Raw genomic sequence first — 26,197 nt, 5'->3', positions numbered from 1 at the left:
ATATTTAAAATATGCTAAATATTTTTATTGATTAATTTTTTGATGCTGAAATTTAATCTTTTAAGGTGATTAACGCGATTGCGTGTGAAAGTTGCGATATTAAAAAAATGCTTTGTTCGATATTGAATGCGGGTAAAAAAATATTTAAATAATAAGATTTATTTGTACATATATTTAATAACAGATAAATTTTATATTTCAAACATATGGAACAGCTGCTTATTGTCGCTTTCTCTTAGATTAATTGACGTCACAATTGGCAAATAAATAATTGGAATACATCATAGTTATCGCTACATTAAACATTTGAGCCATTTGATATAAATTACATAAATGTATTATCATAATTTCTATTTTAAAACGATACAACCAAAACTCAACATATAAAATTATATAACAATAATAAAATAAATACTCTAAAAAATATATTGTATTTCAAATAATATTCAGATCTATTAGAACAAATCACATTTAGGAATGTTTTGTTGCCATATCAATAAATGCATTTTTTTTAATAAATTAAACTCAGCTAAGACTTAATTACGTATTGACTGCTTTTATAAATTGCCATTAACTTTTATTAATGTTTATTTTGTACTAATTAATTCCTGGCATAAAATTATAGACCCTTGTTGAAGTAGACTTCTTGTATCTTCGGGTAATTCTTCTTTACGGAATCCTGAAATCAAATAGATAAACATTTATCAGTTTGCTACTTAAAGGTTACAAGTTTAAAGGTTATATTTTTTTCTTAAATATAAACATCTTCCCGGACGTGTTTTGGTGTATCTTTTCTATTGGTTTTATCGACTCTTTAATAACATTTTGTTGACAATTATAGCCATTAGTTAAGTAATTAATACCGTTATTCAAAAAATAATTATATAGATAAGAATAAGACGATAGATTAATACTTGTCTGTAATAAATTCAAATAATTATATTATAATCTGTATTCATAGAAATTTAAGTCAATATGTACAATATGTCAATATGTATGTATGTATGTGCGCGGTGTTTGTGTATGGGGCTTTATTATTGATTATTTAAAAAAAAAACAAATCTTAAAACGTCTTAACGCTTCAAAATGATTTGTGAAGGTTCCTTTTAACTATTTAAAATGTCGAAGTCGAAATTTATAAACTCATTTCGATTTGGTACAGACAGCATAATGCAATACAAGTACGGGTCGAAATTACCGTAATTCTATTTAAGTGCTAAAAAGCCAGAATAACTTAGTCTAATCAATCACCAATCATACAAAATAAATAGTTAAGTAAATAACATAAAGTGTTAGGTGAAAAATTATTTTTTATACGAATTTAATATTTAATGTCGAACAGCTGATTGGCGCAACATGTAGGCGGGCTCGCGCTTATGCCCTTGAGTGTCGACCGTGTAGCACACATACCCTGAGCTCCGGGTCGAGGCTGTCGACGGCGATGGAGGCGCGCTGGTCGAAGATGGCGCAGCACAGCGGCGTGGCGAACGTCACGCACAGCCCCACCAGGAACAGCTGGAACGGCACCACCATGGCCGGCCGCCGGTCGAACAGGCCGCGTCGCGCCGCGATACTCGTGATGATCGGCGTCACCGCTGCATTTATTTTATACAATACATTGTATACTCGTAGGTAACAATCAGTAACTCATCAGATATTCTACCGCTAAACTGCAATACTCAGTATTATTGCGTTCCACTTTGAAGAGCGAGTTAGCTAGTGTAACTAGAGGCAAGAGGGACATAACATCTTCGCTCGCAAGGTAGGCGGCGCATTGGCAATGTAAGGAATGTTTAATATTTCTTACTTCGCCTATGTCGATGGGCGGTGGTGACCACTAAACATCGGGTGGCCCATATGCCCGTCCGCCAATCTATAAAAAAAATAGACTCCGAGCAAGACGGACCTTCGAACTACCAATGATAGAAATAGTCACCGATATTATTGGCATGAAACTTAAAACTTATTACTTGCGTAAATAAACACGCTTACGTAAGTGTATTGCGATTGTAAAGTATTCAATCAATATCACGAAAGACTAACAATTTTAAATTGAGTCTAATTTGTATGCATCTTGTTTTTACGATATTACTTTACAGATGTACCGACGACTTCATCGTAACAATCTTCGTTAATTTATATCTAAATATTATTTCTAAGAATCTAAATTCTTAGAACAATCTTTGTCGTCAAGATGGATTATATTTTGTCTATGTTTAGTTGTACCGTTATTGATTATATGTTATATATCTCGAGTATAGATTAGACAATAAGCCTGTCATAAATATATCAATTAAGTATTTGCTAATAATGATAATAATAATATCCTGAAACATTTTTCACACACGGCCATCTGATCCCAAATTAAGCTTGTACAGAGCTTGTGCTATGGAAACCAGACAACTGATATACAAAATATACTACTTTTCTTTTGTAAATACATACTTATATAGATAATTACACCCAGACTCAGATAACCAGACATGATCATGCACACAAATATCTGTCCTGGGTGGGAATCGAACCCACAACCTTCGGTGTGAAAGGCAAGCATCCACCAACCACGCCAACCGGCTCGTCTAATAAATATATATGTAGTGAATAGACTGTTCGAAAACACTTGTGTACTGAAAAATCTTCTGTACCTTCTATCCAGCCTTCATTAAGAAGGAAATCATCAAATTTATCTTATAAAGGACGAGGGCGGAGTATGATAAAATTATTTAAAATTAAGACCATCGTCCATATTATAAATTCCGAAAAATGATCGCAATACTCACTCATTCCAGGCAACGCCATGAGTATACGCGAGAAGCAAACCAATCCAATACCATATTTGGCGGCTCTCTTCGAGTTTCCCAACTTCGTTCCGTCGGCCGTGAAAACTGGCGTACCGTTTATTAGCTCCCTGAAACAAAAAATGTGTTGAAACAGATTTTAATAATATCTTAGTGTACCAAACTCTTAAAACATAAAATTAAAGTAGATGTTCAGCTAAGATTCTCATCTAAATGGTTTGGTTTCGGATTTTCGTATTTCGTACGTTCCAAAAGAACTAATTTCGAATTTCATGATTAATGATAGGTATATATCATCTTGACATTGTTAAGGGTATTGTAAATATACTATGATGCCTCTTATCACATATAACAGGCAGTAGATATAGGAGTATGAATCTCCATTGATGAACCGAAGATCCTTCGTTCTTTCGTTCATGATTGTTGTTATTAAATTTGAGTCTGTCAGTATGTCGCCAAAGCGAATAGTAGTTTTATTTTCTGATTTATTTACTTTCAAACTGTGAATTATTAATAATTACATAAAAAAAAATATAATTACCCGCTTCTCATCATGGGTATATTGATGAAGTTGGCGCCGCAGACCGCCGCAAACGGTACCAAGCGAGCGTAAATAGGGCTCATGTTCTGTAAAAATGGGAAATAAATATTAATAATTCTCGTGAGTTGTGTAAGCCGAGTATTAAATCATTGAATAATACGTTCCAATTCACAAGTAGCCTGTTAAATATTCCTAATATTACATTTTAAATAATAATGTTCTTAGTATAGAAAATTGGACGCACAAACGTTATAAAAAGAATGAAATAATGTATAGGCCACAAGAAATCTGGGTGCCAAGACATAAACTTGTTTCAAGTTGCAGTAAGAACTCAACGTCTGGGCCTAAAAGGTCTTACGCTTTTAGATCTAACAATTACCACATTTACAATGGTAGGTGTGGAAATCAGTGAGAAAACGCTCGGGAAATAAGTGAAGCTTCTAGCTCGGACTGTCTTAGGTCAGTAAGAGAGGTAAGAGGAGCAGTACTACAAAAGAATCGGAGTAGAAAATTGTAATTATAATATATTTTCCCTAGAAATATACATAATTTATTATTTTAATTTTTTTTTCAGCCATATTTTAAAAGAGGAGCTTATACGTTAGCCCGATTGCAATATCATCTATTGAATTATGCAACAGTTTTAACACCATGTTTGTTCATTATATGATTAACTTTTATTAATTATAATGAAGAAATAACTAACTTTAATAAGAAGAAGAATAATTAACTTATAATGAAGAGATATAATATCGAGTTGACGTATTGGGTTTTTATTTTTTTACCACTAGTTATATTAGGTCCTTAAATATGAAATTTGCGTTTTGTCGTACTGACCAGTGTGATCTGAAATATGTCCTCTTTGGTTAAGAATGCTTATGTGTACCCCACGATGGGAAACATGAAATATCGGTATATTTACGAGTATGAGTTCTACCGTGGCATCAATGCTGCAGAAACAGCTCGAAGGATTAATGATGTGTACGGCGCTGGTGTCGCAAAAGAAAGCACGGTACGTTTTTGGTTTCAACGTTTTCGTTCTGGAAATTTCGACCTTCAGAACCAACCCCGAGGACGGCCGGAGACCAAAGTGGAAAATGAAGAATTAAAGGCTATTGTGGAAGCGGATCCATCACAAAGCACTTCCGAGATAGCTTCAGGCTTCGTGGTAAGTGATAAAACTGTATTAATCCACTTGAAGCAAATCGGGAAAGTAAAAAAAACTTGAACGATGGGTACCTCATGAATTGAGTTAATCGAACTTGCAAACACGCGTTACTTTGCTCAACCGACACAATAATCAAGGGATTTTAAATCGAATCATTACTTGTGATGAAAAGTGGATACTGTACGATAATCGGAAGCACTCGTCGCAATGACTGAACCCTAGAGACCCAGCCAAATTTTGCCCTAAACGAAAATTGACTCAGAAAAAGTTACTTGTGAGTGTTTGGTTGATTAGCGCCGGTGTCGTTCACTACAACTTTCTAAAATCTGGCCAAACGATTACGGCAGATATCTATTATCAGCAACCGCAAACCATAAAGGAAGAACTAGCTGCTAAACAACAGAGATTGGTCAATCGCTCTAGACCACTGCTGCTTCACGACAATGCAAGACCACACACTGCACAACAAACAACCACTACGTTAGATGAGCTACAATTGGAATGTCTGCGACATCCACCGTACTTCCCGAACCTTGCTCCAACAGATTACCATTTTTTTCCGGAATTTGGACAACTTGTTACAAGAAAAAAAAATTCAACTCCGATGCGGCAGTCCAAACCACCTTCAAAGGGTTTATTGATTCTCACCCCCATGGTTTTTTTAGTAATGGGATCAATGAACTACCTATGAGATGGCAAAATGCATAGATATCAACGGTGCATACTTTGATTAATAAAAAAAAATGACTTTATATTCAATTATATATACTGTGTATATATTTTGTTTGTCAATTTCATATGTAAGGACGTAATAAAAGCAAATTTATAAGTTGTGATTAATAAATAATGGGTACGTGTTGTTACCAATCTTATTTTGGATTTATATTAATTCTATTACCAACTTAATACAAAACTTATCTTTTCTCTACCACTTACATGCTGACGTTATTCAAATTAACTCCCATTCAAATCTTCGATAAGCCAACTAAATAAAGACTTGAAAAATATATTTAAATAACAAGATAAATAATAAAAGGAATACAGGCATACTATATGCCTCTATTGGTTATTGAAATACACACATAAAACTCCTCAGACAACATACTCAGAATGATCACTTCGTTCCCATAGAAACCTCGTTCTTAAAACTCCTATTCTATCTTCCTTCAGTCCAGTACTATTATCTTTTCAAATCAAATTATAAAATATCTATAATTAAAATATGGCAAAAAATTACCCTATAAAGTCTTTCCCTCTAATTGCTTATAAAATTATCTTTTTAAAAACATCGTGCCGAGGAATGTATAAAATTGTGACAAATAATGTAATCATATTTAAAAAAATTCAAATCATTATCGTTAGCTGTGTGATAAGATTATTTGTCATCTATTTAATATTCGTATAAGTTATTTTGTTGTCTTGAATAAACACTAATATACGTTAGAACATTGTCATAAACAGTATCTTAACGTGAACGAGAAAATAAAATGTCTTTGCTTTCCTTTCAAATGTCATAATTGTTGGTAATTTATAATACAAATATTTCTAAAATAATTCATTAAAAACAAGTAAGGTTGATTGATTATATTGGCCCTTTATAAAAATCAAGGTATGATGCTATTAAGAGACTTATGATTGGAAAATAAAACTCATTGAAAATTTTAGTAAGCCGATTCAAAACAGCGAACAAAACATACTACTGTTTTTCGCTCACGTTATATAAACGCGTTATTCTCGTGAGATGTAGGTACCTATTCTACATGCTAAACTCATCTTATATGTATGCCTCTTATATTTTAGCTCAGAAGACGATCTTGAAATGTCAGAAAGTCTTCTTTATCTTGACCACTATAAAGAGATGATTTAGGCATCTTGGTTAAGGCGATGTCCATGGTGCTATATATATATATATATAGTAGGACTCAAATAGTGGTAAAAAATATTAGATACTTCTAATGCTCTACCCTTTTAAATGGATAGGGCGCTGAAATTACCAGCTATTAAATAAGGTTTTTTTTTAAGAAAAAAATTCTTAAAATTCTTAAAATTTCGGAAGTTGTGATTAGGGAAACAAATTGTTATGTTTGCGCCTGTAAGACTGGAATCTAATCATATCTAATAGAAATGATTGATAGAAAGTAAACCCACTTAATAATGCTGGTAGGATCGCGATAGCCATTACAATCAATTAAAAATAATGTTTTGCAAATAATAATCCCTCAATAAAAATTATCATTAAGGATTATCCGTCATAGTTTTATAGAAAAAAAGCTGATGAATATCAATAGCTTACTTAGTACACTTTAACACCTGACCCTCCCCTCCCGGCCCCGGGCGGAAACTAGTGCAAAATTATATTACGTTGTGTAAAAATAAAATATAATGTTCTAAATTTAAAAGAACAAGTAACAGCTCCAAATTAGCGATGTTACAATGCACGCAGCATTTGAGCTTGGAGAGTACGTTCAGAATCTGTTGGTCTCGCCTCTTAAAGACAGTATTGCAGTCTCATTGGACTATGAGAAGGAGGAAATTGAGCTTTCGTCTCTGTATTTGTACTATTAAAACTTACTTGAATATCCTGTGTGGAATCAAGTTTAATAATGATGCTAAATAAAATATGCAATATTTAATATCTCGCTACTAATAAAATTCGTTAACCTATTATATACTTTATAGAAAATTAGATTCCAAATTTGAAATCATTAAAAATAATTACTTAAATATCAATTACTTTTTTATTTTTACATGATATCGCACATTAAATGATATCGGACTTAGTTTTCTTAAACACTAAACTAATCTATAATCGGAATCGATAATCTACCTATATTCCATAATACTCTGTTACAGATAAAAAAAGTACGAGTTTAAAACGTGTCATTGAAATTTAAAAATAGAAGCGCTAATATGGAAACAAATTGACTTGAAAAATTTAGTAAACAATATAAGTAAAATCACACAGACCGCATTGTGTACGTATGTGTGCCGCATTATACCGCGCGACACACCTCTCTGACGTTACTTGTTGACAAATCAAACATATGTCGTCGATAAGGTGATATTATTGTACAAGTTTATTGCGGAATCGCGATTTACCTAATCTTATCTTTATGACGTTTGTAAACACAGTGATTGATGTTTCAAGTCTAAACAGATGTTCTTGAGAATATTTTCTCAAAAAGGGTATGTATTCGTAACTGATTTATCCCAGAACACGCTTATTACGATATGGAAATTAATAAAACAGTATTTAAAAAAATAAAAATAAAAAAGAGCATTTATCTGGCCTTTATAATGTAGAGATGGCACACTGGTAAGAACAAAGAAAGGCAAACGTCACAGTTTTCGTATGCTTTATTTGTTGTTGACGACATGCAATGTCGGAAGTTAATATCCACCAACTCGCACTGGAGCAGCGTGGCATTAGTTCCAAATTTTCAGCCCCCATTCAGGATAAATAGACTTGCGAGTATCGGCAGACCGATGCCTATCGATCTAGAAAGTGAGAGCCTCAACCTCCTATTTAGTTTTAGCAAGGAACCAACGCATCAAGAATTGCCGGCAGGCAGACTGAGGACTGCAAAAGTTGCCAGTTTTTGACTTAATCTTGTATAAAATAATGAGGATCGAAATAAAATAAAATTGTTTAAATTTATAAATTAAATAATAGGACTAAAGGAGATTGTTCTATATGTACCCACTTATGTATATTCAAATCATGACGTCGATCGTAATGTGACCTTTCTTTGACATAACAATTGCACGACTGATCGTGATAAATATTTGTCTTTTGTATTGTGAATTTATTGAAACGTTCTTGATTTATGAAAATGCTTTATACAGAGATATTATGTAATATATCTTATACATTTTTTTTATAGAGTAGGAAGGCGGACGAGCATATGGGCCAGTGGTCACCAACGCCTTTAGACATTGGCATTGTAAGAAATGTCAAACATCGCTTACATAGGCAATGCGCCACCAACCTTGGGAACTAAGATTTTATGTCCCTTGTGCCTGTAATTACACTGGCTCACTCACCCTTCAAACCGGAACACAACAATATCAAGTACTGCCGTTTTGCGGTAGAATATCTGATGAGTGAGTGGTACAGACGAGCTTGCACAAAGCCCTACCACCAGTAAAATAGTAATATACATATAACATGATACACGACATTAGAGATTAGAGATATTTCGACACCATTTGATCTCCATAAATCGACGATGAAGTTGACAGATATACGAATGTATATTTTCACGGAGAAAGTTATTTTAATATTTATATACTTTATTATATATTATACTACCATGTATTGCAAGTAGAATATATAATAAAAACAATCTTTATATAGACTTACGTATTATAAGTAACATTATTTAATTTATATTTCGAAATGCGATACTAGTAACTTTTCCATTGTGTTTAACGGTAAAAGAAATTGGATTTATATGAAAATTAAAATTATTTGCATTTTAATGAATTCTGTAATATTTTAGTTTTAATCTCAACCGGTACGTGGGAATAATAATATTCGTCAGTTCTTTGAACCGTGTTGATAAGAGATGCTATGTCATGGTCGTGAGCTGAGAACTGAGTGCGGAACGATTGCGCAAATATCATAGAGTATATTTAATAACAAGTTTATACGATCTCTCGGCACTGCAAATAAGAGATAACACATACAAATGTCGTATAAAACAAATGCCTGTAAACTATTGGGCTAAGGCTTCTCATTTTGAGGAGTAGGTTTGGAGCTTATTCCACTAAGCTGCGCGTTTGTGGGTTGGTGGATACACATATGGATTTTCATCCGATACGTGAGATATGAATTATAAACATTTAATATGAAAATTCAGTGGAGTTCACCGGGAGTGAACCCGCAATATTCAGTTAAGTTTTATGCATTCTAGCCACTGGTCTATCATAACAAATGGTATCTACGAGTACAAAAATACGCGATGGGTAATCGATTCGAATATCTTAACGGCCGTAAGAACGTTGTTTAGTTTGTATTTAGTTATCAATTTTTTTTTATCTTACTGTCATAATTGTTAGGAACATGTCAAATCTTTAAAAAGTACTTAATTGTCTATGGTCACGCCACAAGGCTACGTGTCAGTAAGGTCCATGTAAGTTAACTCAGTGACAATTAACACGTATATAGATACATCAATGTTAAACTTATCACGCCGTAAATAACATTTGTAGGTAAAGTCGTAAGTGTTCAGCATTTGATGTTTTTATTTTTAAATCGTGTTAGCTATAAAGTTCAGAGATTATATACGATAAAATACAGGTAATTAATTGATTTAATATGTCGATGTGTAGTCTGTATTCTAGTAGGTTCGATTAGATTCTTTATTTGATTATATCTTTGATTGGCGGTACGCTACATGGCTACGCGTGAGTAGTCTATACCGGACAACTCTGGGGAACTAACATGTTAATTAAACAACACAAAAGACATTCATTAAAGTGACAATAATATCAATAGAGTATTCAGGGTGTAAGATATCCAGATAATATATGACGAATTTTAATTTTCATAGACAATAGCCAAAAGTTACCATTTTCTATTACAATTCCATATCAGTTATTTCTAACGTTAAATATTTTCTATGAATTTTTACATTTAACTAAAGTAATATAATCAGAACCATAACTAACTCCTATTACAAAATCGGATCATATTTTTTGAAGATATTACAGAAAACCAAGAAGGAAAGAAGTAAATAGTGGGTTAACGATGGCAAATAGGATATAGACAAAAAATTAAACCGTTTAAATTAATACTGACATCATAAACTTAGCTTAGCTTTAGCTTAGTTTTAGCTCAGTAAGATACGATTAAGTTATAATGTTTACCTTAACTTTGCTGTTGAGGTAGAGAGCGGTTGACAGCGCGCCTCCGCAAGCCGCGCAGTACGACGCCACCAATTGTCTATTAAGCGAAGTCTCAAGTTACTTCACGAACGCTTAATTTAATCATATTTTCTTGTTTTATATATAACTGTATACGAAACTGACTGTGTGATCTATTGATTTTTAAGGCTCCAGGTTTCAAAACCCATATCAGACCAGTCGATGGCAACCCGGAGTTGGTAAAGATATTACACTCCCGCGCCTTGAAAAGCTTATAAAACCGATGTTCCCGAACTGATCCCTCTGTGATCGTGACAGATTGCTGTCCAATCGAGTTATTAGAGTGCACCTGAGTTGACCCCTACCTGTTCCACCCTTGGAAGTTATTGTTAAAGTCCCTGAACACCTATAGTCAAATTCAATTCACATCACACATCACCAGCCGAAAGACGTCCACTGCTGGACAAAGGCCTCCCCCAAGGATTTCCACGTTGGCCGATCTTGCGCTGCCCGCATCCAACGGCTTTATTAAATTAAATTCAATTTTTTTTCTTTTTATTTAAACACGTAGAAAGTAGCTTTTCTACCTTCTAGTATATCAAACTGGCTCTGTTAAATTTGAATTACATTGTCCTTTATCGTTATAACATCTATGGTTACAATGTCCTTTAGTGTATAGGTTTTATTACAGATAAATAAAAAAAAATCTATAATAGTAGACTTTACTAACGAGGTAGGTAGCGGTGCGTCTCCTGATCTATTTGTGTAGTTGACGACAGCGTTGAACGTTTGGTTCACCCATTGCCAGAAAGCCGTGGCTGCGGTGGTCTTGTAGAATGTTATCATGCCTGAATCGAATTATGAAACACATTAAATATTGCTTAAATGCAAAATATGTGTTTTTAGACAAACGCTGAAGATGTAAATAATCTTAAATAGGCAATTTACTGCTATGTATTGTTTATTTTTATTGAAAATAGGTAGACAGCCTGATAGAAAGGCAATCTGATTGTAAATTGTCAACACCGCCCACAAACATTAGCACTCTAAAGAATATTCACCGTACATCGCCAATTCGCCACCAATCTTGGTAACTAAGATGTTATGTCCCTTGCGCCCGCAGTTACATTGGCTCTCTCACCCGGTATTCCGGTAAAATATTTGATGAGTAGGTGGTACCCACTCAGACGGGCTTGCACTAAGCTCTATCACCAAGCACAATAATTAATTTAATTACACTGGCTAAATGGGTAGGTCTAAACGGGTCCCTTTTAATTGAAACACGACGTTATATAAATATATATTCAATGGTAGACCATCTTATTGAGAAATATGAATATACATCATAGATTAGAAAGTTATAACAAAGCAGTTCAAAAGTTTGCGATATTATGAAGCTATAATAAGTAATCATAGTGGATGATCATCTCGATATCAACTTACAGCCAGTGATGATTGTGTTCATCGGTGCCTGAGCGGCCATGCGACCGAGGACGAACATCTTCTCCCCTGTATCCGGATGGAAGGCACTGTCGTATAAATACTTAGTTGCCCATAGCTTATTTTCGTCATAGCCGGGTGGCATGCTACGTGATTTTCTACAGAGAAAATAAAACTAAACTTAGCAATTGATCGTTATATTTATGTAAAACATTTTCTTCCGTCTATTGTTATTCAATATGGTGTTTTGCTAACCATTTAAAGCTACCACCGGTTCGATTGTGATAGAATCAAAAAGGAGAACCGACAAGTATTCAATACTAATTAAATTACATGGATATGTTAAACTAAAAACTAAGTATGACGATGATCGATTCTTTTTTAAAAATTAAATAGCTGAAACATTGTACTGTTTGCAATACATTAAAATTACATGGAAATATTGCAATCACAAGTAACTGTTTCGTTAACTGAATTGTTATAATAATGATGATACGTAATAAGAATTGGTACCTGAATTCGGTGACGATACGCTTCGCCTCCTCCAAATCCGAGTTGCTGGCGAAAGCGTTCATAGGGTTAGTCAAGAGGAGAAAGTGCTTCGCACGACCCATATACGTGCTTTGATCATAGCGGGGCTTGTCCAAGTTGATATGGCTCATTGCAAAGGGTGGCTAAGCTGAAAGGCAAATATTACGTTACACTGACATGCACAAGTTATCTTAAAAGGGTAACCTTAAGCTTAACCTTTAAGCATTTTTAAAACTAAATAACTATTTTTTTATTTAATATTTTGTAATGCACATAGTTATTAAATAAATATTAAGTATTTTACTCTTTCCCTTCAACCATACGCATATTGTAAATTAGGAGTGATTACCTATAGGCTAATTATGATCGGGATTGAATCTGCAACTTAAACAACAATTTCAATTCGGATTTGTAGTCGTGGAAAAATAATATCATACTTCTATGAGAACTATATATTATTTGTATCTTCCTTCGTACTTACATAGGTATTTGTCTCAGGTAGTCCTAGTTTCTCGAGGTGTCTCAACCTACCTATCCATATATATTCCTAATAATAAAGTAACTAATGTAAAATTGTTTGTCCTAAAAAATTTATAAATCAAAAAAAGGAAAATATAAAATTAAACTATTTTAATTTATTTATGATAGATAGCTCACGTTGCCTATAGGAATGGGATTGTGACTGGGAAACTAAAGAAATAAGTTCTCCGATAAAATATGAAATAAATAAAACTAAAAAAGGCACTGGAGGTTAAGTTTATAGAGATACAAATAATTGTAAGAATAAAATTTTTAATATATCATCGTGACGTTGGATGATTAGCGACAGGCTCGCCTCTGTTCGCCGTAAATTTGACGTGACGTGAAATACAAACGAACGTCAGGAAAATTTTGGATATCGTGTTACGAATACGAGAATCATAGCTTTTTCATGCAGATAATTAAATATAGTTCTTGTAATGATACTATTTCTTTTTTTTTTTTATATTCGCCGGGAGGGCAAATGACTCTACTCCACCTGATGGTGATTTGATAAATATATACAAAAATAATTTGAAATGAATCCTATATTAAGCGACACTATATTGTATCTTGCGATCATCTAAAAGAACTGTACCTACATAAGTTTGCGCGTGTCCGTTTACCCTGTAAGATACATAATATGGCATTTTATGGCAGTACCATTCATTCAAGTTTTAAATAAGCTAGTTTGTGACAGAAAATTTTAATCAATAAGTAATGAGTTACGTTATCCGTGAATTACAAGGTTTGTAGATAAGCCCTGCTACAGCAACTAAATGAGTTCACAGTGTCAATGTTCGTTTTAATTTTTAATTTTATCTCATATTTCATGGTTTAATAAAACGTTATTATTTAGGTTTGTTTAAGAGTAAAACGGAGCATTTTCACTGACCTCTCTGGATCGTCATTCTCTTGTCTTAACGTTCATGAATAGTATAAACAGAATAGGCACACCTATTTGTATGATTATCTTGTTACTCTATATAATATAGTAGAATTATATCATTAATTTTTACAAAATTATGTAAGTGAAATATAGATTTGTTAATAAGTTAATGTTAATTTTAATAATATTGTGGTTAAAACATATCTAACTAGATCGAAATATTTTTGTACCAACAATGGTATATAACGATTCTGAACTGAGATAACTTAATGAAACAAATAAATAAGATCATGTCACGGACATATTATGTCTTATCTAACGAAAATTCTACTTAAGTTATGAAAACGATAACAATTTTTTATAAAAAAAAAAATAATAATTCGGTAAACGTTAAATTGTATTAATTTATTTTAATTAAAACGTTTATAGTAACTATTTGCGATTTAATACATACGTACTAATTACTACGCCTAATTATTAAACGTATTAATCGAATTATATGTATATATTAAACAGTACCAGTCCACACGTGAATAAGGCCTATGCCTGTATATTATCAAATATTTTTTTTGTACAGTAGAAAGTATAATGTACAATATACATAAAAGTAACTAGAGGCTTAGTAAGTCAATAATATATTATTAAATTTAAATAGACTTTATATAAGTAAAGCCGAGATGGCCTAGTGGTAAGAACGCGTGAATCTTAACCGATGATCGTGGGTTCAAACCCGGGCAAGCACCACTGAATTGTCATGTGCTTAATTTGTGTTTATAATTCATCTCGTGCTTAACGGTGAAGGAAAACATCGTGAGGAAACCTGCATGTGTCTAATTTCATTGAAATTCTGCCACATGTGTATTCTACCAACCCGCATTGGAGCAGCGTGGTGGAATAAGCTCCAAACCTTCTCCTCAAAAGGGAGAGGAGGCCTTAGCCCAGCAGTGGGACATTAACAGGCTGTTACTGTTACTGTTACTGTTATATAAGTAAGTAAGTAACAGCCTGTAAATGTCCCACTGCTGAGCTAAGGCCTCCTCTCCCTTTTTAAGGAGAAGGTTTGGAGCTTATTCCACCACGCTGCTCCAATGCGGGTTAGACTTTATATGCTGAATTTAATTGTTATTTATTACAAATATTAGTTTCAAATTGTTACTACAAAAAATTGCATTAATTGTTTATATTAAATGCTTCAAGGTGTTTCAGATTGAGAGAAATACATACCTAAAGATAAATCAACTTACTAAGTTATTATTATTTTCATCAGCTGCATCGTAATCGGGTGAAATATAAATAAGTTTTTAAACAAGAAAACATATTTATTTAAACGAGAGCAATGTCAATGGGCAAAGGGTAAAAATTTATGAATAATAAAGCAAAAGGAAATGATGAAACAATGGATAGTGGCATTTAATATGTCCGATTACACAAACTTTAAAAAAAATGAATTAATGTTTTTGATCCAAGGATTTTCAGCAAACGAATAGATAAATTATACATGCATGTCGTCAATCCTCAAACCGGCGCGTATTAAATCGCAAATATTATACATTTAATAGATTGGACATTAATATATGATTATTTATTCGAAATACGAAATGTGGTCAAATTATACATATATTATAATGTACAAGGTTACAACTTACGAGCAATTCTGCGAATTATTTATAAAATCGATAGTTTTCTATTAATTGCGTCTCGTGTGTGTAATTAATACTATCGTAAATGTGTATAAACTATTTAAGATGATAATATTTTTCTAAGGCATATCAATAAAAAAACGCCAAAATTTCGTGACCTTTCATTTCATTACCTACTTTCGGAATTATTGATTACGATAGTAAAATTAAGGTTTGCGATGAAGAATTTTAGGTTTTTCCTTTCTGTCTGATTACGCTATTAGTTTTGTTTAAAAATTACGTATATACGATTGCCTATTAATCGACTACATTACAATTGATCAATAAATGGAACAATGGGTGTTTTATGTTATAACAATTATGAATATTAGCTAAAATAAAAAAAAATGTATTTAGTTAAATTACAAAACGATTTTCTTACATGAATGACCTTTTTTTATTATATATACCTAATATTTTAGAATTAATGTATAATTTATACATTATATTTCACTTACCTATCAGTAGTATAAAAAAAATTATCAGTCTAAAATTTTAATTAGTAAACAAGATTTATTCACCACGTTTAAATGATTACACTCATTGTTTTTAGATTATATCTTCACTTATAAAATTTATCGCAATATTAAGTTCAAATGTTGCGCCGTCAAAAGACCTCGAAAAATGACGTAAAAATCAATCGACTGCTCTACAGATGACACTAGAGTTGCCAGTTCTTAAAGCAAATAAAAACTTATACCTATAACTAAAACTTTTTGCCGTTATTTATCGTATTAGATAAAATATTTATATTTATAATAATAGTTTATTAGAATTTTAAAAACTATATCCAATTTATTTTGAAACAAATATAAGATGAAATATGGAAATAAATAAAAACACGTTTCATTTTAATCGTTGCATTTTTACGCGTCAAATTTTGAAAATATAAATTTATTCTTGATATTTTTGTTGCAATTTTTTTAGTAATGTGAATGTATAGTTAAAAATATAACTAAAATATAAACAAAAAATACCGATGGTAATTAGAAACTGTGAAAACTATGATTTTAGTAAATAATCATTTACTGCTTACATATTTGACGTTACAGAGAGTTAACGTCAAATGGAGTTGGTGAAGTTACATCTTGTCAGCTAAGACGATCCAAAAATACTTTTGCTGAAATATTAACCTTTTTTGAAGGTCTTGTACATTATATAGAATGTCCCTTATAACCAGAAACGTATTCCGTGCCTTGGTCCAGGTAAAGTTTTAATTGTTTCTTATTTACCATTATAATTTAAATTAAATTATCATCATACAAAAATATAAACCTGTTTCGTAACTACTACGTACGTTAAGTTGAATTTTCCTTTGACAAAGTATATTTGCAGACGAAGTATATGTAATACATTATATGTATATCGAATAAAACTAAATGAATCTATTTAATACAGCCTATTGCGACTATTCTTGACCCTTGAGATTAATTAACACGAAGTATCTCACGTGATCGAAGTGTCATTGATGAACTTTATTAAAAATATGAAATTTCTTATAAATAATAAATTTCAGGGAACACAACATGCCAGCAAAGGTTTGCACACGAGTGCGGTAAACTCTGACAAAAACGTATGTTTCGCGCCACTTTCAATCAGCACCTTGGTGAGAATACTAACTGTATTACTAATGATCGCACCTTACAAAATAAAGCAGAAAAGTTCCCTTGCAATGTAAACATCACTGCAATCAATATGTTAAGAAAAACAAAATGTTTAAAGTTGAGTTATTTCTATTTCTTTTATTTAATTCGATGATTTACTTTTATTTAAAAATATAATTCATTATAAAATGCTCCTATAATTCGCACTAGATACTAAGCCTATAAAATTACCCTTTATTTAAAATAGTAAATATTAGGACAAAAAATTATTACATTAATAATATATCATATAGTTTATTTGTAATAGTAAATTTTATTGCATATTTAACTTTAAATAATTTAGTAAAAGTAAATATCCCACAGCTCGGCAATATTCTTCTTTCCTTTTAAAAAGAAAGATTTGGAGCTTATTCCACCATATTGCTAGATATACATTTGATCTAATTGCATCTGGCACATGGTACCCTCACAATGTTTTCCATTGCCGCCAAGCGAAATAAATTATTATTTTTGAAATATCGTCACTATTTTAAGACAATTGAAAAATTGTCTTGCCTCTTAAAAAGAAGCCAAAGCTGCACGGTTATTTTTACTATGGCTGATATATTTCGGTATACTAGGAAACTACTACATTGACCATAATCTTTAGAATATTCTTTACATTATATATAATCTAATTTTTATGATCATCATGTCCAGTATTTCTGCTTTATTTTATACTCGGAACAAATATTGTAAAGAAATCCTTTATTTCGTTATAATTAGAATAATGTAATTGGCATATAAATTTTTCCTATATAATTGGCATCAAAATTCTAAATTTATGTAAATTAAAATATACAAAAATAAAAAATGAATATATTTTTTAAGTTTATTTATCAGGATCCACATGTTCATCTCAAGATGAAAGTGTAAGATTATTTGTTTAAAAATGCATGCATATATACCGGTGTAATAAAAAGCCATTCTATTCAATTTTCAAAAATATTTGAATATGGAATTAAAATGAAGACAATTCAATCGGGCAAAGGAATATGATACAAAGAATAGAATGGTTACGAATAATTAACATGAAACTTGATGTCTGGTTGAATGCAATTAATTTATATTAAATGTTGTATATATTATATTTATTGAAAGAGACAGATCCAGAGACAAATTATAGTGTGAACAAAGCCTTAATTAATTGTTTTTGGTTTAAAATTGAAGTTCGTACCTACAGGATCTTTCACCTGGATCTGTCCATAGCATGTCTCCTGCACTCTCATAGCGATTCAAGCCTTTGTGTTGTCCGGTGCATTGTAACAAGTAACACCATGTTGTGTGTTGTCCACAAACATTACATAATTATACCTTGATATAAAATATATATTTATAATTTATTTATGTGTGTAATAGTTAAGATAATAAATATATTCAAATTATTTTTTTTCCTTTTTGGTGTAATCTTTAATTTATTTTCTATTGTATTCAATTGTTTATATTAATTATGTTTAAGGGTAAAATTTATCAATTTATTTTCGAAAAGGGCGAAAAGGTATTTATATATTATGTGATGTATACCGTAACAGCCTGTGAATGTCCCACTGCTGGGCTAAAGGCCTCCGCACCTCTTTTTTTTTTTGAGGAGAAGGTTTGGAGCTTATTCCACCACGCTGCTCCAATGCGGGTTGGTGGAATACACATGTGGCAGAATTTCAGTGAAATTAGACACATGCAGGTTTCGTCACGATGTTTTCCTTCACCGTCAAGCACGAGATGAATTATAATCACAAATTAAGCACATGAAAATTCAGTGGTGCTTGCCCGGGTTTGAACCCACGATCATCGGTTAAGATTCACGCGTTCTTACCACTAGGCCATCTCGGCTTTTTTGTGTATATGATGTATAGATTAAGGAAACAAGATATCATTTTTACAGTGAACATGTTATTTTTAAAGGTAGGTAATGTTTAAAATTCACTATTGGTGTTTTATTGTAAAGCAATGTATACATAAAGTCTAATATTGTACATAATATAAATTATATAAGTATATTAAAAACGTATGTAAATTTTTAATGTTTATTTATCTCGAAATACTAATTGTACAAAAACTCCACTTTTTCTTGTTACAAGTAGAAATTGATGCCAATGCCTTTGTTAAACAGAATGTTACAAGATTGTTAAGTAGTTTTAAAAAAATGTCGGTATTGTTAAATGTTGCCATGTATAAAATAAAGCTTTATAATACAGCAAACGAGCAAGGAGGGTCGTATCAAATGCACGCTTATTCCCGGTGATGGCGTCGGTCCAGAACTCGTTTATTCCGTTCAAGAAGTCTTTAAGGTATGTTCTTTGGTTTTACTGTATTTGATTTAATTTTTTTATTTTTTAAAAATAAAGGCATGCAATCAGGACATTTAATGTCAAGCGGTCACAATCCATTGGCACTGTAACTTTTTCTTACATTATTAAGTTATTATGGAAACTAATTACACTGCATGATACACATCACATGACCACAATACTGAGTTTTGATGTTTGATATTAACTCAGTATTATACGTAATGACTGTCTCGCTGGTCGTGGCTTGATGTAAGGCCGCAGACCCAGGTCGGGCCAATAAAAAGTTACTGGGTTTTTCTGACAGAAAATTCGCAGTAGCAGCCCGGAGTCTGGAAGTTGGAAGTGTATCCACTCTCGTGCCTCGGAAAGCACGTAAAGTCAGTCCTGCGCTTGAACTCTTTCGTTCGGTCGTGTCGGATTCCCATCCCATCCCGTCCCATGAGAGTGAGGGAAGAGAGAGTGCACATGTGTTTGCGCACACGCTTGTGCACTATAATATCTCCTGCGTAGTTGGCTAATATCTCTTGGGATTGGCCGCCGAGGCCGAAATCGGTCTGGAGGACATATACTTGTACTGATTAAATATGAAACCTTACGTCCAATTAAAAGTTAGTGCAGAATGTAAAGAATTACCAATATATATCTGAAGAATTCGCGAAAATAGATTTTTTAGTTTAAATGATATTTTTTGTAATGGTATATGGGTATATGTTTGGGTTAAAAAATGTCTACAATGAATACATGTTAGAAATATCCATATCTTGAATTAATATAGACTAAAATATTTATTGGCATATAGTTTTTAATGTTTTCTTCAGTTTCCATTGAAATTATTGTAGCGCTACACTACTAACTCCATTATTTAATTAATAATAAAATGGTAATTAAATGTAGATTTTAAACAGACATATTTTTTGAAGAGCAGTTTATTCTTATGTTGCAGGCGGCAGGCATCCCAGTGGACTTCGAATCCTTCTTCTTCTCTGAGGTGAACCCCACGTTGAGCGCGCCGTTAGAAGATGTCGTGGGGTCTATCGCAAGGAATAAGATTTGTATAAAGGTCAGTACTTTTATGTATAAGCAGGCTAAAATAATAAAAACGTGAACGTTACTTTTTTTACAAGACAAATAGTTGTAATAAAAAACCCTTAAAGAAAACAAGGATTCATTCAAGTTGTTATAACTAAAAGAGAACAAATTACAAAAAAAAAAATATTTTTCACTTTAAACTTATTTATTTCTGCCATTATTTAATATTTGTTAAAATTTACTAACTAAAACTAATAATGGCCTAAGAAAGGAAATATTTGTTTATGAATAAAAATAAATAAATAAATTTGTCTATATATATTTCCAGGGTATCTTAGCGACACCAGATTTCTCCCACACTGGCGAGCTACAAACCCTTAACATGAAACTGCGTAATGCTCTGGATTTGTATGCCAACGTCGTTCATGTCAAGTCACTGCCGAATGTCAAGAGTCGTCACCAGGATGTCGACTGCATCATTATCAGAGAGCAGACCGAAGGCGAATATTCTGCCCTTGAACACGAATCTGTGCCTGGTTAGTAAGCTTACATTATTTCATATTTTATTTATTTCTTCTACTCTATACAGACTCTTCAGGACATCATAAATATTATAACTTATATTAAACTAGATATTTTATAATTGGCAACACATATAAAAGTAACGGTATGACTGCCCATAGATGGCCGTTGTTGATGACAAAAGCATGATTTTTAAATAAATATTCTATTTTTTTTCAAAATAGCATTAAACAAAAAATCAACATAATATAACTTTGTATCGATCTGCGCTATCACGGTTATCGCAGGAGTGGTGGAGTGTCTGAAGATCATAACGGCCGCCAAGTCCGAGCGCATCGCGAAGTTCGCTTTCGACTACGCCGTGAAGATGCGCCGGCGCAAGGTCACGGCCGTGCACAAGGCCAACATCATGAAGCTGGGCGACGGGCTCTTCCTGCGCAGCTGCGAGGAGGTACCACACCTATCACGTGCTGTCATCTTTAACGCTTGCTTTGTCTTCCAGCTCAGTAGAACAGAGTCGTCCAATTGAGACGGAAAATATTTTTAAACGAATCCATCAAACGGGCAACAATTCGAATATAAAGTACAGTAGTGATAAGTTTGTGCGGCCGATTTTTTCTCTCTCAACTCAATTACAATACCGGTTTGTAATTTTATTTCCACCAGATGGCAAAGCTGTACCCCCGCATCCAGTTCGAGAAGATGATCGTGGACAACTGTACGATGCAGATGGTGTCAAACCCGAACCAGTTCGACGTCATGGTGACCCCTAACCTGTACGGCAACATTGTAGACAACCTCGCCAGTGGGCTGGTGGGCGGCGCAGGTGTCGTGGCCGGAGCCTCGTACAGCGCAGACTGCGCCGTCTTTGAGCAGGTATGGATCCCTTTCGGTGGTACCATCCAACACTCACAGCGACGAATGACGGTACTGAGATGCCATAAGAAACTGAAGATTTTAAATTTATACATTGTGCGTTAACAATGATGAGAGATGGACAAACAAACAAAATCTAACATTGGCAATATTTATAGAGGGGGTACGTCTATTACTGACCATTAAGTCCATTATGACCATCAATTGTTAGTTTACACTCTGACTATAAAAAAAGTCCAAAAATCGTGCACGTTTTAATCACTAAATTGTTCATGTGCTTAATCATGTGCTGGGTAATAAAATAAAGAACAAATCGGTATATTGCCCAACTGTGGGACAGTAACGAGTCGTTACTCAATGTGTGTGTGCAGGGCGCGCGTCACGTGTTCTCGGGCGCCGTGGGCAAGAACATCGCCAACCCGACCGCCATGCTGCTGTGCTCCGCCAACCTGCTGGCCCACGTCAACCTGCACTCCTACTCCAAGATGATCAAGAACGCCATCAACAAGTCTGTACCCCCTTAAGATTTCCATTTTTTTAATGCATCTTTTTTATTCAAATTATAATATAATCAAATTAATTGTGTAATTATTCCGGACAAGACACAAAAGTTAAAAGAAAAACCAGTAACCTTCTAAATCAAGAAGGTCGCTTGGTTATTTGACAAGCTCTAGAAGGGCCTGAGAATCGGACTGCTAGTATTTCTTTAATAATTGTATGGTCTGATTGAAGGTTGCTTTACGGTACCGTACTATCTCGCTCAGTGTGTTGGTTGTAAGGTGGGGCGATACTTTTTATCGTTACGCATACACACGGATTTTGTAGTTACCATGACTACTACACTGTCATTCTAATTATGTATACTTACTGTAATTGTCCAAAAAAATTTGAATGGAGCTAATACTGGTCTTGATTCTTTTTCTCACGAATTGCGTTAAAAAGGACGGCAATGTGTTTAGCTATTTAATCAGTTGAGAGGATAGTTAAGACATTGTAGATAATACAGTCGGTTATTATAATATTTATAACTTTTTTCTTATTGCAGAGTCCTGAATGACGGAAAAGTCAAGACAAAGGACCTCGGTGGTCAGTCCACCACTAAAGATTTCACATACGCCGTCATCCACAGCCTCACAACCTAATCCAAACATACCAAATGTAGACAATTTACTCATAGAGTAATAAGCGTAATTTATTTAAATGTTATTTATATATATTTTTTGTCTAAAATGTGATCTGTAATAAATAGACGACATAGTAACAGTATTGTTAAGTATTTAATGTTACCATAAATAAAAATCCAAAAGTTTGTCAATGGCTTATTATTTAATTCCAAATACGAAATGATTATCTGGAGCTGCTTTCAAAGTGTTTTTGTATGTTTTGGGATGAAAAACAAAATCTAGGTTTAATAAAAACAAACATTTATGTAAAAAAAAAATTTGGTTGTTCAGTCAAAACTTTGTTAATCAGTCTGTGGTATAACTCTATGAGCAGCTAGCTTCTTTATTCTATCCGATATCACATACTTGAGCGCATTCGGCGGCACCTAAAAAATATAACATTTGAATATAATTTTTTTTTGGAGTACAATTTAGTAAGACGAACAAATTTATCCATTATATTAATATAACATATTCCGAAGGCTGGAAGAGTTAATATGAATAAACAATTTGTCCTTGAATTGACGTTACATAATTGGTCGAAATCTTATATAGTCTAAGGTATTGGTAATGGATTCGTAAATAAATTCCGTTTTGAATGTCGCCAAAGTTGTTTTCGGAACTTTGAAAGTGGCATTTAGAAGATATAAGTAGTTAAACGGATTAGTGTCATATTATAAATAAAGGAATAATCAAGAACTGTTTGTTGTGCGTAACACGCACAGCTATTAGATAATCGCATGGATTCGTTTGCCATTGGAATTTTGTTACGACTGCTGTTTTTAGTTCAGTACTTAAATATATTTTATTAAAAGGCTTACTGCTCATTTTATTGAATACATTCGCATTAAAATAGTATTCATTCTGATTATAGGACACTTGCATTTAGTATCGCTTCAAGTTTGATCATGAAGGATGTAAAAATTCCTAATCTACGAATATGGTCAATAAAATATGAAATGAAATCAAATATATATATATATATATATATATATATATCTCATACCTTCTCAGGATCTCTGTACCAAGCCTCTTTTGATAATCTTCTGTAGACTTTGAATTCAGGCAAGTGACAAATTTGATTGATTCTTGGCAGTAAAATTTCCAAAGGCTTACCTTGGCCTCTCTGTTTAATAAAAACAAAAAAAAAATCTCTCTTGATAAGATTTTAAGGTTAGAAGTAAAAAGTTAATTTAATCAAAGGATAAAATGCAGTTATGATTGCATTTATTAAATATTAGAAAGCCACGCTTGATACGTCAACAGTTAAATTTGAAGTGCGTAAAATTGCAAAGCGCAGTTACTTATACAATAATAGAATATACAAAAACTTTCGCTGCAACTTTTGGTATAAATTATCTGTACACTGGTTTAGTAGTTATTTTCAGTTGGGCCTTATAAAACAACATCTTCTCATTTATTCGTATAGATAAATGAATATATATTTTTATATGGCAATATGAAATATTTATCTATCTAACATTGAAAAAAGTAGCGCTCAGAAAGAATTACGCAAAAAAGTTTATATTTCAATTATTACGTACTCTAACTGGAGTTTTTCTAAAGTCTTTTTTCGGTCCAGCAATTTGACTAATATAGTCCATGTGTTTTTTCCATTCACTCTCCGTCCATCCTCGTTTTTTCTTGACTTCTTTCGTATCTTGTTTCTTAAGGTCCAGTACACAATTTGCTAGCTTAGAATAACATGTCGCGTTGGCGGCTTCAATCATACGATCAATACGCTCTATACGTTCTGCACTGAATCGATTCTTGTACATTCGTTTTATTATAAGGAAGCGACTGAAAGAATGAAATCATAAGATGTATGAATAAAACGACTTTACGTTATCGACGGTCTTTTGTTTATATGCTAAAAATATTTAGACGATTTTGCTGTTTTACATAACAAGATATAACTGCCATATTTAGTTTACACATACTATCCTTATTTATAAGAATGTCAGGTCTTTGCTAAGCCGATGGCCCTGTTGTTAAATATGTCAATCTTGATCCAGGATTACAGATCAAAGTCCTACGTTTTATTAGCTTAATTAATATTTGTAATATCTCGTGTTCTGGGACGAAAGTAAATATCGTAGGGTGACCTTAGCTTAGCAGTGGGCAGGCTGTTACTATACTAAATTTGTTATATTTTTACCAACCGTAAATAAGGCCAAGCGGCGTCATTCACTCTGTCAGATATGTGACTGTTAATTGCAGATTTCCTTATTCCTCTGGGAGTCAATGCTGGCATACCTTCACCTGTATCTATGATATATTTCCTAGGAACGCTAAGAATATTAAGCCTCTTCGATATCTTGAATGGGAATGTGTTCGTCGGAGGATCGTACTTTGGCTTACCCATCGTGCTAGCTACTCAGAGAGTTATACGGTTCGTGGGAGATGGTTAAGAATTACATTTTAGATTATTTATTTTATTGGTTTAACGGCCATTGCGGTATACTTAGTTTTTGAACAACTTTGACAGATTACATTTTTTATTATAAGGTTGTCGATAAAATATTTATATCAAAAAGTTCTAATATTAACAAGGTAATTAAATGTTCAGTTTTAAGAATATTTATATAACTTTATACTACGTTATATATATAACTTCATCTCTATAAAATAAACAATATAATTTCAATTTTTAGACAATCTGTGGATTTTTGTTTTTTCTAATTTAATTCCTATTGTGTTCAACATAAGAATTACTATTGTATTACTGTAAGTACGGTAGATAATCTATATATGTAGTACATTTTCATCATTTCATTTGTGTGATGGTAGAGCTTTGTGCAAGCTCGTCTGGGTAGGTACCACCCACTCATCAGATATTCTACCGCAAAACAGCAGTACTTTATATTGTTGTGTTCTGGTGTAAAAGGTTAGTGAGCCAGTGTAATTACAGGCACAAGGGACATAACATCTTAGTTCTCAAGGTTGGTGGCGCAGTGATGATGTAAGCGATGGTTAACATTTCTTACAATGCCAATGTCTATGGGCGTTGGTGACCACTAACCATCAGGTGACCTATATGCTCGTCCGCCTTCCTATTCTATAAAAAAACAGAAATGACTTTATTATAACATTAAAAACATTATATTATGTAAGTGGAATAATACACGTGGCTTACACTTGAAGATTCGAGGTTCAAATGTAGGCATTACTGAGTTTTCACGTGCTCATCATCTTTATGCGTCATCATAATCGGTAGGATACCTGCATGTGTCAGTGTCAGAT

At 32.9% G+C, this 26,197-nt stretch overlaps 3 protein-coding genes across 5 annotated transcripts; 1 reads left to right on the top strand and 2 right to left on the bottom strand.

Annotated features, from left to right (window-relative positions):
• Positions 1-169: 169 nt before the first annotated feature.
• LOC126778242 (sideroflexin-1-3) lies at positions 170-16,046 on the bottom strand. 2 transcript variants are annotated; one of them, XM_050501729.1, is made up of 9 exons: positions 15,892-16,046; positions 12,329-12,494; positions 11,819-11,973; positions 11,106-11,223; positions 10,379-10,454; positions 3,340-3,425; positions 2,781-2,908; positions 1,411-1,595; positions 170-679 (listed from the first exon to the last, which is right to left on the bottom strand). In XM_050501729.1, exons 2-9 carry the CDS (start codon positions 12,475-12,477, stop codon positions 620-622), a joined length of 957 nt encoding a protein of 318 aa, XP_050357686.1. In that variant the 5' UTR covers positions 12,478-12,494; positions 15,892-16,046; the 3' UTR covers positions 170-619. The 2 variants fall into 2 exon arrangements, with proteins under 2 accessions (XP_050357686.1, XP_050357687.1); XM_050501730.1 differs by having other exon boundaries at positions 15,955-16,041.
• Positions 16,047-16,490: 444 nt separating this feature from the next.
• Positions 16,491-23,106, top strand: LOC126778217 (isocitrate dehydrogenase [NAD] subunit beta, mitochondrial). Of its 2 annotated transcripts, none has more exons than XM_050501694.1 (9): positions 16,491-16,638; positions 16,950-17,006; positions 19,272-19,364; positions 20,308-20,424; positions 20,722-20,929; positions 21,203-21,366; positions 21,582-21,791; positions 22,163-22,299; positions 22,837-23,106. In XM_050501694.1, the coding sequence occupies exons 1-9, from the start codon at positions 16,597-16,599 to the stop codon at positions 22,931-22,933; spliced, it is 1,125 nt and encodes a 374-aa protein (XP_050357651.1). In that variant the 5' UTR covers positions 16,491-16,596; the 3' UTR covers positions 22,934-23,106. The 2 variants fall into 2 exon arrangements, with proteins under 2 accessions (XP_050357651.1, XP_050357650.1); XM_050501693.1 differs by having other exon boundaries at positions 16,950-17,039.
• A 30-nt stretch (positions 23,107-23,136) lies between these two features.
• Positions 23,137-25,422, bottom strand: LOC126778286 (uncharacterized). The gene is made up of 4 exons (XM_050501780.1): positions 25,117-25,422; positions 24,499-24,754; positions 23,961-24,080; positions 23,137-23,340 (listed from the first exon to the last, which is right to left on the bottom strand). Exons 1-4 carry the CDS (start codon positions 25,317-25,319, stop codon positions 23,257-23,259), a joined length of 663 nt encoding a protein of 220 aa, XP_050357737.1. The 5' UTR covers positions 25,320-25,422; the 3' UTR covers positions 23,137-23,256.
• Positions 25,423-26,197: the final 775 nt, after the last annotated feature.

Source organism: Nymphalis io, chromosome 25 (assembly GCF_905147045.1).
Source record: "Nymphalis io chromosome 25, ilAglIoxx1.1, whole genome shotgun sequence".
Classification (NCBI taxonomy): Eukaryota; Metazoa; Arthropoda; class Insecta; order Lepidoptera; family Nymphalidae; genus Nymphalis; species Nymphalis io.
The sequence above is the reverse complement of the archived record's forward strand: the minus strand, read 5'-3'. Positions and strand labels throughout refer to the sequence as shown.

Excerpts from the sequence above, each read along its gene's own strand:
- LOC126778242 (XM_050501729.1), bottom strand. The coding sequence starts at position 12,477 with ATGAGCCATATCAACTTGGACAAGCCCCGCTATGATCAAAGCACGTAT. Across the intron at positions 2,909-3,339 it reads ATACCCATGATGAGAAGCGG|GGAGCTAATAAACGGTACGC; the intron begins GTAATTATATTT and ends TTTTTGTTTCAG. Across the intron at positions 680-1,410 it reads GCCTCGACCCGGAGCTCAGG|GATTCCGTAAAGAAGAATTA; the intron begins GTATGTGTGCTA and ends ATTTGATTTCAG.
- LOC126778217 (XM_050501693.1), top strand. The coding sequence starts at position 16,597 with ATGTCCCTTATAACCAGAAACGTATTCCGTGCCTTGGTCCAG. Across the intron at positions 20,425-20,721 it reads GGAATAAGATTTGTATAAAG|GGTATCTTAGCGACACCAGA; the intron begins GTCAGTACTTTT and ends ATATATTTCCAG. Across the intron at positions 21,792-22,162 it reads ACTGCGCCGTCTTTGAGCAG|GGCGCGCGTCACGTGTTCTC; the intron begins GTATGGATCCCT and ends GTGTGTGTGCAG.
- LOC126778286 (XM_050501780.1), bottom strand. The coding sequence starts at position 25,319 with ATGGGTAAGCCAAAGTACGATCCTCCGACGAACACATTCCCATTCAAG. Across the intron at positions 24,755-25,116 it reads GCCGCTTGGCCTTATTTACG|TCGCTTCCTTATAATAAAAC; the intron begins GTTGGTAAAAAT and ends TCATTCTTTCAG. Across the intron at positions 23,341-23,960 it reads GGTACAGAGATCCTGAGAAG|GTGCCGCCGAATGCGCTCAA; the intron begins GTATGAGATATA and ends TATATTTTTTAG.